This window comes from Schistocerca piceifrons, chromosome 8, assembly GCF_021461385.2.
Source record: "Schistocerca piceifrons isolate TAMUIC-IGC-003096 chromosome 8, iqSchPice1.1, whole genome shotgun sequence".
In the NCBI taxonomy this organism is placed as follows: Eukaryota; Metazoa; Arthropoda; class Insecta; order Orthoptera; family Acrididae; genus Schistocerca; species Schistocerca piceifrons.
Genome location: NC_060145.1, coordinates 304,294,135 through 304,314,036, shown reverse-complemented (window position 1 = coordinate 304,314,036; position 19,902 = coordinate 304,294,135). Strand labels below are relative to the sequence as shown.

Genomic DNA, 19,902 nt, shown 5'->3' with positions numbered 1-19,902 from the left:
TTAAACTTTTTTATTATTATGGGAGACATTCTTAGCCTAGGTAGATGGTGGCCGTTATTTTGAACATTTTCTCTGAAGTTTTTTGGCGTCTCTTACAATCAAATGATTTTATGTTGCTGTTTTAAAGTCTGCACTCTATTGATACAGTTGTCCATGTGCAAGTGAGTCAAAGGTTCTGCCCAGTGTTTCTATGTTTCAGAGTTATTTGAATGTCTTTGTGATTCGGGCTGAAACTTTTAATTGTGCCACCGCCTTGGCGGGGAGTGAAATATCATCCGAGGTCTAGGACTGGCGGTGTTTAAGAACCTGACCGCCGGCCGGAGTGGCCGAGCGGTTCTAGGCACTACAGTCTGAAACCGCGAGACCGCTACGGTCGCAGGTTCGAATTCTGCCTCGGGCATGGATGTGTGTGATGTCCTTAGGTTAGTTAGGTTTAAGTAGTTCTAAGTTCTAGGGGATGATGACCTCAGAAGTTAAGTCGCATAGTGCTCAGAGCCATTTGAACCATAAGAACCTGACCGCTACCAGAGTTGGTCACATATCCCCTTCCAAAGTTTAGTATTTATCTTCCTTCCGCCAAGGCGGGTTAAGCTGGTAGATAAATATTTTGCGTATAACCTGTTTGTATTTGAACTTGCTTTCTTAAATATTACGCACTGGCAACTGGCTAAAACTTAAACTGCATAGCATGCGCTGAGTTCCTTGTTCAGCTTTATCTAGTAATTTTTTATTAACACGTCTGAGTACCTATAGATTTATTTTTTTAAGATCAGTGTCTCTGTTGTAGTTTTTTATTAAGTGATTCTATCATGTTATGTAACGGTATCTTAGTTTGGCACTAGTGCTCGAGTGTTATTGAGTCACCCTTTACCTGTAATTGTTTCATTATATCTATTTTGAGGGAAGTCCTATCTGGGAGTTGGAGGTTCTCAAGTTTGTCAGAAACCCCCTTTTCTTAATTTGAAATTGTTTGTTAGAGTACTTAGTACGTTGGGTTTCTAATTTTATTTGCAAAGTTTTATCTAGTGGCTCGTCCACAATTTATAATTTTCAAATTATTTTTTAAACACGTAATGCCAATAAAGTGTCTTAATTATAAAGCGTGTCTACCAACCATGATTCCATCCTGCTTCCTCTTTTATTGAATTTAAGATATACTGTGCAAGTTTGGTACGACTAAGGAATCACGTATCACATATGCTAATGTGTTAATGTGAAACCGATTTAATCTTCAAAAACGTACTTCTCATATTGGCTAACAGGTGTAAATTTGGCTCTGTGAATGCAATAGACTTGTAGAACTGTTTCCCTACGTAATGACGTACTAACGACAGATGGGTAGAGATGCTCAAATAAGTGAGAAACCCATAATATTGATTTAATAAGCATTGAGCGCTGCTTACACAGTTTGCTCAGTAAGTGCACCGTATTTGTAGACGAGATGCTGCATCCGCAAACCGACATGACCAACAATTCCTTGTAGCAGTTCCGACGGAATCCGAGCAATGTGTTCCTGTGTCTGCTGTCGCCATAGACTACCTCACTGTGTGCAGCCTCCACTGTTTAAGTATTTACATCATTCTGTTCATTTAAACTCTACAGTTTCTTTTTTCCGTTTCTTAAATTTGATCCTCTTATAGAAAGAGTCAGCCTTTCCTCATTGCCATCTTGTTGAATGTTGATGTTTCTAAAAACTTGTCCTCTGTTGCGTAGTTAAATGCTGAAGTTATCGTTCATAATTTTGTTTTAAAAATGTATTTTACCCTTCATTTGAAAATATTTTGTGTCATGGGGGTATTATTCTCTTTACATCGATGGCAGTAGTAACTTTCATTATTCATGTTTCTTATTTGGTATGAGTTCCAATTGGTCGATAGCACTCATCATATTTCTAATATCTACTCAGAAGGGCCAAAGAAACTGGTACACCCACCTCATATCGTGTAGAGGGCCTGAGAACATGCAGAATTGCCGCAACACGACGTCGCATAGACTAATGTCTGAAATAGTGCTGCAGTTCTACCCACAAAGCCGTAAGAGTATGAGGGGATGGAGAACAGCACGTTGCTAAACATCCCAGGTATGCTTAATAATGTTCATGTCGAGTGAGTTTCGTGGCCAGCGGAAGTGTTTAAACTCAGGAGAGTGTTCCTGGAGTAACTCTGTAGCAATTCTGGACGTATGGGGTGTCGCTTTGTCCTGCTGCAATTTCCCAGGTCTGTCGGAATGCACAATGGACATGAATGGATGCAGGCGATCAGACAGGATGCTTATGTACGTGTCACCTGTCAGAGTCGTATCTAGGTGTATCAGGAGTTCCATATCACAGCAACTGTACAAGCCCCACACCATTACAGCTTCCAGGGTCCATGGATCTATGAGATTTTCTCCATACCCGTACACGTCCATCCGCTCGATACAATTTGAAACGAGACTCGTCCGATCAGGCAACATGTTTCCACTCATCAACAGTCCAGTGACGGTGTCTACGGAAACAGGCGAGGCGCAAAGTTTTGTTTCGTGCAGTCATCAAGGATACACGAGTGGACCTCCGGCTCCGAAAGCCTATATCGATGATGTTTCATTGAATGGTTCGCACGGTGACTCTTGTTGATGGCTCAGCATTGAAACCTGCAGCAATTTGCAGAGGGTTCCATTTCTGCCACGCTGAACGATTCTCTTCAGTCGTCGTTGGTCCCGTTCTTAGAGGATCTTTTTCCGGCCGCACCGATGTCGGACATTTGATGTTCTACCGGGCCCTCGTATTCACGGTACACTCGTGAAAAGGACGCACGGGGAAATCTTTACTTCATCGCTACCTGTTGGGGCGACTATAACACCACGTTCAAATTCACATAAATCATCCTAACCTGCCATTGTAGCAGCAGTAACCGATCTAACAACTGCGCCAGACACTTAATGTCTTACATAGGCGTTGCCGACCGCAGCACCGTATTCTGCCTGTTTACATATCTCTGTATTTCAATACGCATGCCTATGTTAGTTTCCTTGGCGCTTCAGTGTAGTTCCTGTAGTTATTATCACTGTCTTTTGAAGATGGTGATTGTTTTTTAGCTGTATCTTGAACTCACATACTGAATAAGTCAGTGACACTACTTATCGGAACATTTTTCATAATGTGCATTATTTTCCCTTTTACGAACGTTATACCTTTGACGTTAATGGGGTTGCGAAGATTACCAGTATGCAGTCATGGCATGCCTATGAACATCTGACTTGATAAAACGGTTGAATAAATGCAGTTTATGTTCTTCGGCTACCAAATCACGTATTTTGCCTCGGAATGTAGAAAATATAATTATGCCATCGATACTGGAGCAATTTCAGAACCCGCCAGGCTGCTTCCTGGACTCGGGTAGGCGCGCCGGCCCCGGATCGAATCCGCCCGGCTGATTAACGACGACGGCCCGTGTGCCGGCCAACCTGGATGTGGTTTTTAGGCGGTTTTCCACATCCTACTAGGTGAATACCGGACTAGTCCCCATGTCCCGCCTCAGTTACACGACTAGAAGACATTTGGAACACATTCACACGCATTCACATTTACACTAGACGCAGATAGTTAGGGTACACTTTTTCCATCCCGAGGGGTATCGGGTGGGGGCAAGAAGGGCATCTGGCCACCCCTTAAAATTAACGATGCCAAATCCGTACTTAACCCTGCCGACCCTGGACACAATGCAGGATAAAGTCAGTGGCAAAAGAAGAAGACTGAAGCAATTTGAGGCAACCATGGCAAGCTACTAAAGGGATGGAGTGATGTTAATTATGTTAGGTTCTGGTTCCCAGATAAATAAAGAAACCACGTGTTACAAGGTTGAAAGATGTAAGTAATGCACAATTCTTTATTATAAAAATATGGCCTTTAGTGCAAACGGATGTAATTGTCAGGACTGTCATTGTCTGGAGTTCAAGGGTGCTCAGCAGCGAGGTTATCGATTGCCAATGTGCTGAGTGTAGAAGACCTAAGAGCCAGGAGGTTCAGACAGCAGTTGCAGTTCGGATCCAGGAGCGGAGGTTGCCGACACTGGCGTAGACGCCGGGGGCGGCCTCGCACTCTGGATTCCCCCAAGAGACGATGCCCACCTGGGTGCTTCCGCTGACCAGGGGACCGCCGGAGTCTCCGTTGCAGACGCTCCTGCCGGCCTCGCCGGCGCATACCATGCGGTCGGTCACAGTATTGACGTTGGCGAAGATGCTCCTGCAGGTGTTGCGGTCCACGATGCCGATGTCTACCTTTTGCAGGATGCTGGATGCTGGCCCGTCCGTGTACGTGGTTCCCCAACCGGTCACCGTCACTGCCAGACCACCTTCCGGGTCGTAGCCGTCAGAGGGCAAGCTGACGGCCTGAGCGTTCGAGTCGAGGAGGGATCCAATGACCTGGCAACATGATATCAAGATTTGGTGGAGTACATTCGTGAAGTAAGTTCTGCGGAGGGATCATCTAGGCGTCGAAAGAAAGGAGGAAGGAGGCAATGCAGAGAAAATATTTTCAAAGTTTGTGGCTTAAAACTACACTTGTGTGTAAGCTGCTTATTAAGTGAGGTGAGCGGATAAATCATGATCCAACCCGCACTTGCTGCAGCTAGTAGAGCGGTGCCGAGGAAAATACCAAGCTTCACATTCCTTGCGCAATGAAGCTACTTTACCTATGCTCTGTGCTCCATTCACAGCCTGCATAAGGACATTTCAGTCCTATTCGTTGAATCTTACTTTCAAAGAGAGCTAGTTATTGCACCTGATGAAACAACAACTGCTTTCACAATAACGAGTGCTGAAAACAGGAAATGTACACAAACTAAATTCGTTAGTGACTTTTCAAAAACTCGAAGATTAGAAGTGTCGCCGGAGATTTCGTATCTATTTTCTCATAGCGACCAGTTTTTTTATGTTTTCTAACATTTATGTTCATTTTTTTCTTTCTTAGCATAGCTGCTTGGCTCAGTAACCGTTTGTAAATTAAAATTGAAACAAGTGAGCCCTCGGTCAACATTTATTAGTGTTATTAACCAGGTTTCAACACTTCGAAAAGTGCCTTCAGCAGTATTTAGACATTTTAAGTGGTCTATAACATAATTAAAAATTTATGGGAAAAAATTTTATAAAAAAGTTTAAGCACTAATTCACAATACAAGACAGAGACAGTAATTACATGTCACGTATAAAATAAATAACACGCCACAAGGGCTTTAGTCACAAAATATTTAAAAGGGATGTGTGAAGACGAGCCTCTAAGGCAGGGCCGCCCAGAAATTCTGGACGCGTGCGGTGCTCCTGCACATGTGCAACTTCCGGGTCGCAGCGTGCACGCCGCAGCCGTCAGCGTTCATGTAGTGCATGTTTCTACGCACAGATGTCGCTTTATCCACTTGCTAGGATACTCTGTACCGGCGCATTCTAGTGCTCTTTGCACAGCTTGCAAGCCAACCATGGGAAGGTATTTCGCGTATTGAACATTTAAAATACTGTCACAGTCTACTCACTGAGACGCCTGCTTTTATGTAAACAGTTTAACGCAGTAAGACAAGTAATACAGTTAACAACCGTGATTTTTTATTAAGGCAGCTTGACTGACGGCACGTAAATACGCGTAACGTTTTGAATCTAGTATTTAAGAAAGAGAGCACTTAGCGACTTCCAACAAATCTTATTCATGATTTCAAATAACATTAAACTAATGCAAGGTTTCCTATAACTAATTTTCGATGCCCTGAGTTACACCCACATAATTTCTGTCTCTCTGACCTCTGAACAGAATGTTAACCGCAGACCTCTCGAAGATCGCCTGTTATTTCAATACAATTATTGCTATATCTTTCATCAGTTCCGTCTGAAATCGCATAATAACTGACAATTAGAAGAATGTTATGTTTATCGACCTCAGCTGAGCGTAGCCCTTTGCACGTAAAAAAACCTAAATGTAAGTATAAATTGGAACAATCGGTTTAATGAACAATTTTCTTGGTAATAATGTAACATGGCGCAGAATGAGGCAATAATGCACAGTTAGTAAACAATAATTTTTAATTATGAAAGGAATAAATCCAAACACGTTTATCAATGGTCATGAGAGATGATATAGTTAATATCGGGCACAAAAGCACGGCTCATTGACAAACGCAAGCAGTTGCGAAAATTTTTTTCACTTATGCTTGATCGAAACCTTGATTTATTCATTTTTATTACCGAGAAAAATCTTTCACAAACATATGTCGACCAGAACATGGACTTAGCTCTCGCGGCTTCTCGGTGCAGGCGTGGAAATTCTTGTTGTGAAAAATTTTCGTAGAATTCTTTTGTACTTTGCACTGCAAAGAACTTGTCCTTCAGTCTCGTATTGCACTGTAGGTCGATCAGTTCTGTAGATCATTCGGAGCATCTTCAACTGACGACGAGAACGGTCGAGCAAAGAGGCGAATGACAGGAGACAAACTCGTAACATCTGCAAATCGTGCTCGAAATTGTTCCTTAATTTTTACAATTATTGACACGCATTCTTGAAATCTAGCACTTTCATGGACCAGTCCAAGACTCGGGATATGTGCAGTGTGTTCTGTCAATAGCGCAAGCTTCCTTTCAAAGGCATTTACTTTTTCCAACATGTCAGAAATTAAATTATTTTCACCTTGCAAACTGACGTTCAGGCTGTTCATGTGAGACGTAATGTCCACGAGAAATGCAAGGTCTGATATCCAGCAAAGGTCTTCCAACATAGGTTCATTTTTACCCTTCTCATGTAAGAATGTTACTATGACCAAACGTAAATCAAAAAATATTTTCAGCATTTTACCTCGACTGAGCCAGCGTACTTCGGTATAGTAAGGTATGTCGCCGTACTCCGCTCCTAATTCCTCCAAGAACCGCTGAAACTGGCGATGCGTAAGCCCATGTGTCTTCAGATAGTTTACAGTACGCACAGCAATTTTCATGACGTTTGCTAACGTTACTGATTTTGCACAAAGCGCCTCTCGATGCAGAATGCAGTGAATTCCATGCAACGTCTCGTCTGTGGGCCCTAGCTTTTAGCGCATGCGTACTATGAGTCTTGTCTGATGGCCTTGCATTGATGTTGCTCCATCTGTGGTCAGTGAGAGTAACCGATTCCAGTCCATACCGACACCATCAATCGCTTGCTCTACCGCTTGGAGTAAGTCCGCACCTGTAGTAGACCCTTTCAAAGGTACTAAGTCCAAAACGTCCTCTGTTACACAGTGCGTTATCGACACCTCGTATGTATATCACAACCTGTGCTGTATCTGTAAGACCTGTTGCTTCATCGAGCGCAACAGAGAAAGCCACAAAGTCTTTATCCTTAATTATTAGCCGCCTGTGCACATCGCCGGCCATAGCGCTGATACGTCTTGTCACTGTTTGTTTGGATAGACTGATTTCTTGAAACTTGCTAACGTTCGTGGGACACACAAGTTCAGCAGTTAATTTTGCTCGCAGTGGAGATTTAGTGTGGTTGTCATTCTGGAAAATTGAAAACAGTACATTGTACAGCGTACAGTAAAATAGTTTCTTGTGTTACATTTATGTCTAAGAGCTCAAGAAGTATCAGTTACTTTGACGCACAGGAAAATCAAGTTGATGTGTCTCATCCATTTTCTTAAGGACATTTAATTTTGCTAGCCGCTCTTCAGTGTTGAGTACACTACACTCGTCTTTGTGATATGTATTGTAGTGTCTTTCAATTGAAAACTTACGCTGGACGACTATTATTCGGCGGCACAGTAAACACTGTGAGTTTTCACCAACGGCTACGAAAAAGAATTGCAGTTCCCAGTCATTTTTAAACGACTGAGAACATAGATCTCCCGTCCTTTGCTTCTTCACAGTACTTGCCATTTCTCAGTACTTCGCTGTTAAGGTTACGGTCACCAGGGGTAAACGAGACTGAGTATGTTGCGCTCTTGCTTGTACCACTTCAACAGGGAAGTGGAGTCGTCGCCGTTCATTTAAGACACATGTCTAATAACAGATGTCGCTGTCGCACACGTGCGCACATGTGCAGCACTTCCGCACGTTTGCACACTGTGCTGCCTTTGGCTGGCCCTGCTCTAAGGGCTCCTCATACCTGTACAGCCACAGGTTGCAACGTACTGAGCCGCCCGCGTTAACAAGTGCGGCAGGTGAACATGACAGTGCAGCGACAGCGCCATCTGGTAGCCGCAGGTACAACTTGGCTACTTAACGTTCAAATGTAGACAGGAGAAAATTAAAATCAATGTTGTTCAGTACACAATGTAAAAGGCAATATTTTGTTTAACAGTGACAGATAAAGTAACATTTTGTCTACAGCAGATCTTAGAAGTACAGTTTGAAGCATAAAAACGTCATTATAGAAAATACAGAAAGGGCTGAATGACACAGGCTGTAGGAAACGATATGACATGAAATACAATCAATACACCATTTAATAAATGAAAAATTATAGGATGACTTAGATGGGGAAAAAAACATTTCAGTGAACTACACGAGGAGTCCTCGATATTAGATGTCAAGTAACGGCTTTATACCGTTGAAGAAATTTTTGTTACGCAACTGCAGCTGCTCATTGAGAATGAGGCTATCATTTCGAGAAATATGTTTAAAAATCTCTAATTCTTCAAGAATATCTAATCTACCCCCTTTCATCTCGGTGTGCAAGTGTTAATATCGGAAATTGCTTTATACGCGTGACCTGTAGTCAGAAGATGCTCGACAAAGGACGAATTTTTGGGGAAAGTGCCATATTTTTTTAAAAAGGTGTTGTTTATATCTGGTTGTAAAGGCACGTCCTGCTTGTCCTATGTAGTAAGAAGAGCAGGTATAACAGAAAATCTTATTGACGCCAGAACTTTCTAAAGGAAATGAATCGATTTTAAATTATAAATGAAGCATTTCTTCAAGTTATTAATTGTAGAGAAGACAGTCCACCGTTTGATGCTTTTTGCCTTGTATATGGTGCCTTCATCAACGAAGGCAGATACCAGTTGATGAAATTTCGGGCTACTGATATGATAGCGCTGTTTTCTCGTGGCTGATAGTGGTCGATATACGTTAGTTTTTGAAAGTCAAAATTGATTGTTCTCCGCCCCTAGTGGCTACGCTTAATTGAAAGTGGGAATGCGTTTTTTTTTTTCGGTTCCCTGTGTTGACTGTCTTTCACGGAGTCCACACATGTCGGTGATGGGTGAATGAATTGCCATTTGAAATATGCCCACGAATTTTATAATTTTGTCAGTTATTTGGGGGCTGATATCTTGCAGAGCGAGCGTCACATTGCCACATTTTTCTTAATGCGCGGGAGAAAGTCTGTTGCCCGTTTTTTTGTGTGAGTAAAAGTAGTGGTGCCAAGTAGCTTTAGCTCGATTTGGTTTTATTATTTTTTGAGTAGCAATTTTAAGTTGATATTTTTAAGAAAGTAGTTAATTTGACAGCTCGCGATAAGCGGCAAATGTGGGTTCGAGTTCCCGTGACAACATATAAAAAACGGTAGGGGCTAGCGTCTTTGACTAGCAGACGCTAAATTCCAGGTCCTGGGTTCAAACCACCCTACTGCTTACATTTTGAATAATGATCACCAGGAAGAGCGACCAAAGACTTCCGGCATAAGAAGTAACCCTCCTTATCCCAGCGGCATTGTGAAACAGGACGGAGGAGCGGACAGAAGTTCCGGGCACTCTCTTGCCGTTGGTGTGAAAAAAGTACCTAAATGGCGGAATCATCAGCATGATCTACGACATGAGGATGCAGACAGCAGTGGAAACCACTGCATTAAAAGCACGTAGTGTATATCCACAGGTCAAGTAGCCTGTAATTCAGGAAGTGTCATGATGATCTCTCTATTGACAAAAGATTCCGAACTAGTGCGCCTTTCGGATGTTCTTGAGTGGATTACCAAGGGGGAGGTAAACATGAGAAAAAGATTGAATAATAATCGAATGTGTAGCACTCTACAAGTGGCGTGGAATGTCAGAAGTTCTAACAGCGGAATGCTAAAGACTAATCTAGATAGTGTGCTGGTCAGTGAAGTGAAATGAAAAGAAGACAAGGATTTCTGGTTAGTCGAGTACAGGACAATATCAACAGAAACAGAAAACTGTATACCGGGGGTAGGATTCGTTATGAACAGGAGGGTAGGGCAGACAATGAGTTACTGTGAATAGTTCAATAATAGGGTTCCTGTCATTAAAATCGACAGCAAACAAATATCGACAACTGTAGTTCAAGTATACATGCCGACATCGCAAGCTGAAGATTAAGACGTAGAGAAAGTATATGAAGATATTGAAAGCGTAAAACAGTACGTAAAGGAGACGAAAAATTTATAGTCATGGGAATTGGAACGCAGTAGAAGGGGAAGAGGCAGAAGGAGAGGTTACAGAATGGGTTTCATAACAGAAATGAGAGAGGAGAAAGGCAGTTGCAGAGGAAGGGGTAGTAGAAATTTTTGCCCTATGATATGGACTTGGTAGCAGGAATGAGAGAGGAATAAGGCTAACTGACTTCTACAAAAGTTTTAGCTAGTAATAGCGAATACTCTGTTCAAGAATCACAAGAGGAGAAGGTACACTTGGGAAAGGCCTAGAGATACGGGGAGAGTAAAGTTAGATTACATTATAATCCCACTGAGATTCCGAAATGAGGTATTACATTGTAACACATACCCAGGAGCAGATTTAAACTCAGGCCACAATTTAGTAATGATGAAGAGTCACCGAAGCTTGGGCGACTACTCAAGAAGAATTAGTGGGCAACAAAGTTAGATACAGTAGTGTTACGGAATGAAGACACACGCTTGAGGTTCTCTGACGCTATAGAGACAGCGACAATGAACAGCTAAGTAGCATTTAAGTTGAAGTGGAATGGACGTTTCTGAAAAGCGGAAAGAAAAACGTAGGTACAAGGAAGGTAACTGCAAGAAATCCTTGTTTAACAGATGAAATACGTCAGCTAATCAACGAAAGAAGGAAGTAACAAAATGTTCATGGATTCCCAGTAACAAAGAAAAGTATTGGTCACTTAGGTATGAAATAAAGTGAAGCGAAGCTAACGCGGAATGGCTAGATGAGAGACTTGGAGAAATCGAAACCCAAATGACTGTCGGAAGGGCTGACTCAGCATACAGAAAAGTCAAAACAACCTTCGGTGAAATTAACAGCAAAGACGGTCACATTAAGAGTGCAATGGAAACTCCGCTGTTCAATTACAGGAGAGAATGTGGAAACAGTGCACTAAAGGCTTGTAAAAATGGAAGGACTTATCTGATGATGTGAAGAAGAAACAGCTGTCGACAGCGAATAGACAGGGAATCCAGTATTTTAAGATTTTAGAAAAGCTCTGGGCGGCTGAAGATCTAATAAGGCAAAGGGGTGGAAAACATTTCATAGTAATTTCTAAAATCACTGGGGGTAGTGGTAACAAAAGGACTATTCTCATTGATGTGTAGAATGTATGAGACTGACAATATACCATCGGATTTCCACAAAAATATCTTCCACACTATTCTAAAGATAGCAGGAGCCCACAAGTGAGAGGAATATCCCACAATTAGCTTCAAACCTCAAGCACACAAGATTCTGACAGGAATAGTGTATAAAAGAATGGAAAAGCAAATTGAGGCTCCCTTACATGACGATTAGTTTGTCTCTCGGAAATATAAAGGAACCAGAGGGACAGTTCAGACGTCGCGGTTTGTAAAGGAAGAAAGACTGGAGTAAATTCAAGACGTGTTAATAGGTTTTGTCTACCTGGAAACAGCGTTCATAATATAAAATGGTGCAAGATGTTCGAAATTTTGAAAAAAAAAAATAGCTGAAAGCTATACCGAAGAAGACGGGTAACATACAATCTGTACAAGAACAACAAGGGAAGAACAAAGCAGTCTTTCGCCATTACCATTCGATCTGTACATTGAACAAGCAATATCGGAAATGGAATTAAAATTCAAGGTGAAAGGATATCAATATCACTGCTATCCTCAGTGAACTTGAGAGGGACTTACAGGAGCTATTAAATCGATGAACAGTTTAATCAGTACGCGCTATGGATTGAGAGTGAGTTGAAGAAAGACAGTAGTAATTGTTGGTATCAGAAATGAGAACAGAGATAAACTTAAAATCAGAATCGGAATCACGAAGTAGACGAAGTTAAGGAATTCTGCTACCTAGGCAGGAAAATAACCCTTGATGGACGAGGCAAGGAGGACATAAAAAGCAGAGTAGCACTGGTGAAAAACGGCTTTCCTGGTAAGGAGAAATCTAACACAAACCTTACATTGAGGAAGAAATTTCTGAGAATGTACGTTTGGAAAGCAGCAACGTATAGTAAGGAAACATGGACTGTGGGAAAACCGAAACAGAAGAGAATTGAGGTATCTGAGATGTGGTGCTATAGAGGAATTCTGAAAATTATGTGGATTTACAGGGTAAGGAATGAGGGGATTCCTCGCAGAATTGGAGAGGTAAGGAGGATACGGCAAACGCTGACAAGAAGAAGGGACAGTATGACAGAATATGTGTTAAGACATCGGGAATGACTTCCACGGTAACAGAGGGAGGTGTAGAGGGTAAGAAATGTAGAGGAAGGCAGAGATTGGAATACGTCCAGCAAATAATTGAGAACGTAGGTTGCAAGTGCTACTCTGAAATTGAGAGGTTGGTACGAGAGCGAGGAATTCGTGGCGGGACGCCTAAGCCAGTCAGAAGGTTAATGACCAATGAAAAACAAGTGACAGGCCAGCGACTTTCGATTAAAGTATTACAGCAAATGTACGAGTCCAGGTTAATGAGACATGGACGGCAACGTAGGGAAGTTTAGGTCTGGTTCAAATGGCTCTGAGCACTTAACTTCTGAGGTCATCAGTCGACTAGAACTTAGAACCAATTAAACTTAACTAACCTAAGGACATCACACACATCCATGCCCGAGGCAGGATTCGAAACTGCGACCGTAGCAGTCGCTCGGCTCCAGACTGTAGCACCTAGAACCGCACGGCCACTCCGGCCGGCCGTTTAGGTCTGTCCATGATGCATGCACGGATTGACAAAATGGTTAAGGTGAACGCTCGCGACATGCTGGAAATCCGGTCTAGATTCCCAGTTCAGCACAACTTTCGATTTCGTCATTATATTCTACAACTTGAACTTGGCCGTATTCGCAACAGTGAACACATTTCCTGTACATAATTAGTTGTTTTTATACAACGTCGAATTCCACAACAAAATACAGTGAGTCTCATTCGCCCCTGACGCTGATGTCATTATCAGAACACAGACTTAACAAATGTTAAAAGCAACTCGAAGGTATAAGTGAACTGTTGCACGCCTTTTTTCCTGGCATAAATCAGTTTTTAATCAAAGCTTGTGAGGTATAGCGTTACGTGTTTAATCTCATGGATCAATACGGGAATGAAACGGGTGTCGTTATGAGCCTGCACGCCCTCGTGTGCGACTACCTAGAAAGGGTTCACCGTTGGGATGTAAGACAAATGGGCCCTCCCGAAATACCGATCATTGACAACAGTACCGTCTGTGCAAAAAATGTTTTCCGTAGGAAATGTATGAGAGCTGTAATGCATTTTACGACAATTCCAAGAGATTTCGAGACAGTAGCCAAATGATTACTAAAATCAATACGGAAATCACGTCGTCAACTTCAAAGTGAAGCTATTTATTGAGCTACTACTTTCAATAATCATCAGACTTCAAATTATCTTAGTATAAATACATGCATCACAATCTGGATCATCATCGTGCTGCCACAAGTTCAGTATGTGCAAGGAAACTTCAGTTTCTGTATTTCTATCTATGATATGTCAGACATGAACAAAATGCAAGTAGAAAACTTGTCAGAATTTACCAATTAAATGCCATTCCCTGTTTTCATTACATAGCCATAACTTAAGTTGTACATCGGTTTTGCCGTCTTGTTTCACTAAGTATCATACTGTTCGTTATTTTATGATTACCAGTGATCTACAGCCAAGCCTCTTCTCATGGCCATTTTCTTGTTTTTAAATGTGGTACCTAATTGATATTCTCATTGAATTCACTAAACTGTCTCTTTCCCATTACTTTTCAAGTGTCTTCTTAGGTTATGAGCTGTGTGTGTTGCACTCTGATATTAGCATTCCATGTTGGTCAGCAGTGAGTATTTCTGCCTCTCTCTCTCTTGGTTATTTATTGTGTTCAACAAATGTTTTCCCCAAGCACCTTTCCAACTTCCAACATCACATTCATTCTATATTTGCATGCGACGTTTTTGAATTAGCAACGTTTGAGGAAAAAAGGATCATAGACATGTATAAAGTAGAAGCGTGGAGAAGAACATGTTCTCAGTAATGTGGTATCCCTAGTATTACTTAGTGGCTCAATGTTATGTTCCAACTACGTTCAGCTATTACATTTGATCTTATCCTACGTACCATAGGTACCATAGCTAGAACGTAGAAGATCATTTAACTTCACATGTTTCGACCACGAGACAGAGCAGTCGTTATTGACATCGGGGTGGTTTACACATACATACTCTAAGGATGTTTATCGTTTTCTAATTGTTATCTTGCAGATCAGAGGTGACGGAACACTAAAGATATTCATACATCTGCTGCTGATGCAGTTGCGTACATGGCTTTCATAAAACAGTTACGAGATATTGGTGAAGAAAATATCCAAGTTCGGGAGAAACGTCACACACTACCGTGGAAAATATTTCAGGAACGTAACGGGAACGTACGAGGATCATTCAATAAGTAACGCCCCACATTTTTTCCCTTAGAACGTATTTGTTGTTAAGAATTTGAACATGGTGACAATAAACATCAACATGTCTCCTCCATGGCCTATTTTTCTACGTAGTCTCCATCACGTTCTATGGCCATACGCCAAAGTTGAGGAAGAGCATGTATTCCCTGCTGGGAAAAGCTCTTGTCCTGTAGGCGCAGCCATGTTTTCACTGCACGACTGACACTCCGGTCAGCTTCAAAGTGTGTTCCCCCGTAGAGAATCTCCGCTTTCAAAACGCTCCAACAATTCAGATTAAACGGCCTTACATTGAATCTTGTGGTCCACTGATGGCATTCCTGAAACCCGTCGTGAGCACGTCTTTGAATATCCGAGAGTCTTGATCATTGCAGACGCACTTCCGATGCTGACCGACAACTGTAGAGGCAATTGTCGAGTTGTGATGCGCCGGTCGGCAAGAATAATGGCATCCGCACGATTCGGCATTTCTGTAACAGTGGCTGTGACAGGACGTCCAGAGCGTGTGTGATAATACAGCTCTGTCTCCCTATTTCCTGAGGCTGTAACTTTCTTTAACCATCGCCCAACTGTAATCATATTGTAAGTAGGCTGTTTATGTTTTCTTATTGGTAACGCCACGTAGCGCTCTATATGAAAAATCACTGGCTGTGCTGTGTGCAGTCTGTGGGTAGTTTGCATTGTTGTCTGCCATTGTAGTGTTGGGCAGCGGCAGCTGGATGTGAACAGCGCGTAGCGTTGCGCAGTTGGAGGTGAGCCGCCAGCAGTGGTGGATGTGGGGAGAGAGATGGTGGAGTTTTGTAATTTGTCATGAACTGCTATATATATTATGACTATTAAGGTAAATACATTGTTTGTTCTCTATTAAAATCTTTCATTTGCTAACTATGCCTATCAGTAGTTAGTGCCTTCCGTAGTTTGAATCTTTTATTTAGCTGGCAGTAGTGGCGCTCGCTGTATTGCAGTAGTTCGAGTAACCAAGATTTTTGTGAGGTAAGCGATTTGTGAAATGCATAGGTTAATGTTACTCAGGGCCATTCTGTTGCTGGGATCTTTGATAGTCAGATTGCGTTGCGCTAAAAATATTGTGTGTCAGTTTAAGCACAGTCTTGTATAATTTTTCAAAGGGGACGTTTCATAATATCAACTGCAGCATCGCTATACAATGCACACAAATGTTAATGGATGTTCACCACGGTTTCTTTTTCTGCACACAACAATTTGAAACTTCTCTATTTAAATGTGTGCGTCTGTACTTAAATTGCCGAATGACTGACAGTATGAAACTTCTACGTTATTTGATTCTGAAACAGCTGAGTAAAACTGAACGTACTGAGCCTACTATCTCTTTACCTTTTTTTAATCATGTCAACACTGACCCACAATATTCTAACGCAACGCAATCTGACTGCTCAAAAAAATTACAACCTGACTTCAAATAATTAATTCAAAAGTATGACCCTGACTAAAGAGAGATCTTAACAATGACCTATATATTTCATCAAGCACTTACCTCACAAAAACCTTCATTACGCGAACTACTGCAGTACAGCGAGCGTCAATACTGCCAGCTAAATAAAAGGTAACTACTAAAGCCACTAACTACTAATAGGCATGTGGTTAGCAAAGGAAAGATTTTGTTGCCAACCAAATAATGTATTTTTTACCTTAATAATGTGACATCCAGTTCAGACACGAATATAAATCGCCATTGACATCCAGTACAAAGATATATAATCATGAAAAATTTTCAATCTCCAAGTCGGATACTTCCAGGTCATTACCCTACGCTAATAGTTCAGACCTCTACCCTCCAACAATGCTAACTTCTCACCATTTAACATCCATCACTGCTTGCTGTTCACTTCCAACTGCCCAACAGTACTTCCATCACAGCTGGCAAATAACTTCCAACTGTCCAACGCTACTGGCAATTAACTTCCAGCAACGAGTCAAACCAGCCACAGAGTCTCTTACAAAGAAAGCGCTGTCAGAGATCTAGTGCAAAGCGCTACACAGCGCTGCCAACACAGAAGCAGCCCACTTACAAATTCAATAACAGCACGCTGCTCGTAATGTGAGTCGTAAGTAGATGCCATTTTGACGCTCTACTGCGGGTCTGCCATCTGCGAGAACGGTTCAAAACTTCACCGGCTCACAGAACAAACATAAAGTGTGAAGCACCAACAAGGACGTTCGTCTATATACATTATGGCTTTTTTTTTAAAAAAAAAGTGGGGCGTTATTTATTGAACGACCTTCATAAGAGATGTACGTCTGGCACAGCTATGAGATTCAACTTCAAGCCATGGATAATGCATTGATACATTTTGAAGATAGAAGAAGTTGAAGAATTTTAGAATATGTTTTTTGCTCGCGTATCATGTCATTTCTGGAAACCGAGAATCCACTCTGTAGGAATCAACATGGATTCCGGAAACAGCGATCGTGTGAGACCCAACTCGCCTTATTTATTTATGAGACTCAGAAAATATTAGATACAGGCTCCCAGGTAGATGTCATTCTCCTCGACTTCCGGAAGGCGTTCGATACTGTTCTGCACTGCCGCCTGATAAACAAAGTAAGAGCCTACGGAATATCAGACCAGCTGTGTGGCTGGAATGAAGAGTTTTCAGCAGACAGAACACAGCATGTTGTTCTCAATGGAGAGACGTTAAAGTAACCTCTGGCGTGCCACAGGGGAGTGTTATGGGACCATTCTTTTTTACAACATATACATATAAATGACCTAGTAGATAGTGTCGGAAGTTCCATGCGGCTTTTCGCGGATGATGCTGTAGTATAAAGAGAACTTGCAGCATTAGAAAATTGCAGCGAAATGCAGGAAGATCTGCAGCGGATAGGCATGGAGTGGTAACTGACCCTTAAATGTAATGTATTGCGAATACATAGAAAAAAGGATCCTTTATTGTATGATTATATGATAGCGGAACAAACACTGGTAGCAGTTACTTCTGTAAAATATCTGGGAGTATGCGTACGGAACGATTTGAAGTGGAATGATCATATAAAATTATTTGTTGGTAAGGCGGGTGCCAGGTTGAGATTCATTGGGAGAATCCATCAACAAAGGAGGTGGCTTACAAAACACTCGTTCGACCTATACTTGAGTATTGCTCATCAATGTGGGATCCGTACCAGGTCGGGTTGACAGAGGAGATCGAGAAGATCCAAAAAAGAGAGGCGCGTTTCGTCACGGGGTTATTTGGTAATCGTGATAGTGTTACAGAGATGTTTAGCAAACTCAAGTGGCAGACTCTGCATAAGAGGCACTCTGCCTCGCGGTGAAGCTTGCTGTCCAGGTTTCGAGAGGTTGCGTTTCTGGATGAGGTATCGTATATATTGATTCCCCTTACTTATACCTCCCGAGGGGATCACGAATGTAAATTTAGAGAGATTCGAGCACGCACGGAGGCTTCCCGGCAGTCGTTCTTCCAGCGAACCATACGCGACTGGAACAGGAAAACGAGGTAATGACAGTGGCACGTAAAGTGCTCTCCGCCACATATCGTTGGGTGGCTTGCGGAGTATAAATGTAGATGTATATCCAGCTTACGTTTGAGAATTATCTACGAAACACCGAATTACTTTTGGTCACGCATATTTTCAGCTACTGCTACTCACCATGATGACGGCGACATCGTAGTCTAGCGTATCGCTGTCGTACGATCCGTGCATGTAGCCGGAGGAGGCCCTGTGGACGGCACCGCCACTTTCACGAATTGAAGATCCCGCTCGGAAATACACCAGAGGGAGTCGCAACCCGACAGCGCAATGAGCGGCCGTCAGCGCCCAGTTGGAGCTGATGATGGACGCTCCACAGATGTGTGTACCGCTATATTCAAAGGACAGCTGCCACGGGTAATCGGCAATGTCGGCGTCGGAACCTCCAATGATGCGGCTGTTACCGCGGCTCCTCAACCTGGTCGACGCCGGCGCAGCCAGGGCGGAGCCCAAGAGGCCCACCAGGATGAGAGCGAGGCGCTGCATAATGGACGCAGTGGGTGCACGCCATTCGGCCCACGACCTATATAAACCGTACAGGATTGAGTCTTATCTCACTCTGAGGTAATGTGTGTGCTTCGAAAATATCTTCTGTGTCTGACTCCTTATCTTCTGAGATAAGCTATCGCAAAGGCTCTTAAAAATTGATATAGACCATGATAAGGCCCCCCTCAAAGATGACGCACAGCTCATTAAAATAAAACAGCTAGTTTTTTCACTTTTAATCCATGTGCCGAAGTGATCTAGAGTGTGGTCTAAGTGGTGGTTTGACTCTAAAAGTTTCTGAAAGCCGTACCTTCATCATCTTAAGGGAGGGTAGGACGTCAAACGGGCCGACTTATTTAGCAGGAGAGGCACCACAGGACATTTTAATTTCCACTGTCTATATTTTTACAAATAAATTCATAAAACTTTGTCAGCACGACCAGAAAGGATTCGGAATTCACACTCATAGCAGTGGAAGTTCGAAAACATAACTAAGTTTTTCTTACATGTGAAATTTCATCATGTTTTTCACTTACTAATGGCAGCATTTGTTGCTATAGGTACACTTTTCTTCATAAGTAAAAGAGATGGTTCGATGAATTTGGCACAGCATACAAACCATGCTTAGAGGTGTATGAAACTCTAGAATTTTCCAAATCTATGAAAAACTGTGGCAAAATTTGAGGTAACTAACTACAAAATTTGTGTTTTTTCTAAACATGAAGTTTAAAATACAACAGATCATTCGTTTTTTCATAAATTAAATAAATTCTAGAATTTCATACACCTGTAAGTATGGTATGTATGATGTGCAAAATTCATTGAAGAATCTCTCTAACTTATGAAGAAAAGTGTACCTATAGCAACAATTGCAGCCGTTAGTAAGTGAAGAAATGAAATTTCACACGTAAAAAAATTATTTTGTTACGTTTTCGAACTTCCACTGCTTTGAGTGTGAATCCTGAATCCTTCCTGGTGATGCTGACAAAGTTTTATGAATTTATTTTTAAAAGTATAGACACTGCAAATTAAAATATCCTATGATGCCTCTCCTGCTCCAAGTCGGCCCGGTAGCTTCACGTTAATGTCAGTGCTGTTTTTTCTTGTTGTCCTACGCCACGTG

The 19,902-nt window shown here is 42.0% G+C and overlaps 1 protein-coding gene across 1 annotated transcript; it reads right to left on the bottom strand.

Annotated features, from left to right (window-relative positions):
• Positions 1 to 4,002: 4,002 nt before the first annotated feature.
• LOC124712303 (trypsin delta-like) lies at positions 4,003 to 18,779 on the bottom strand. The gene is made up of 2 exons (XM_047242594.1): positions 18,414 to 18,779; positions 4,003 to 4,401 (listed from the first exon to the last, which is right to left on the bottom strand). Exons 1-2 carry the CDS (start codon positions 18,777 to 18,779, stop codon positions 4,003 to 4,005), a joined length of 765 nt encoding a protein of 254 aa, XP_047098550.1.
• Between the last annotated feature and the right edge of the window lie 1,123 nt (positions 18,780 to 19,902).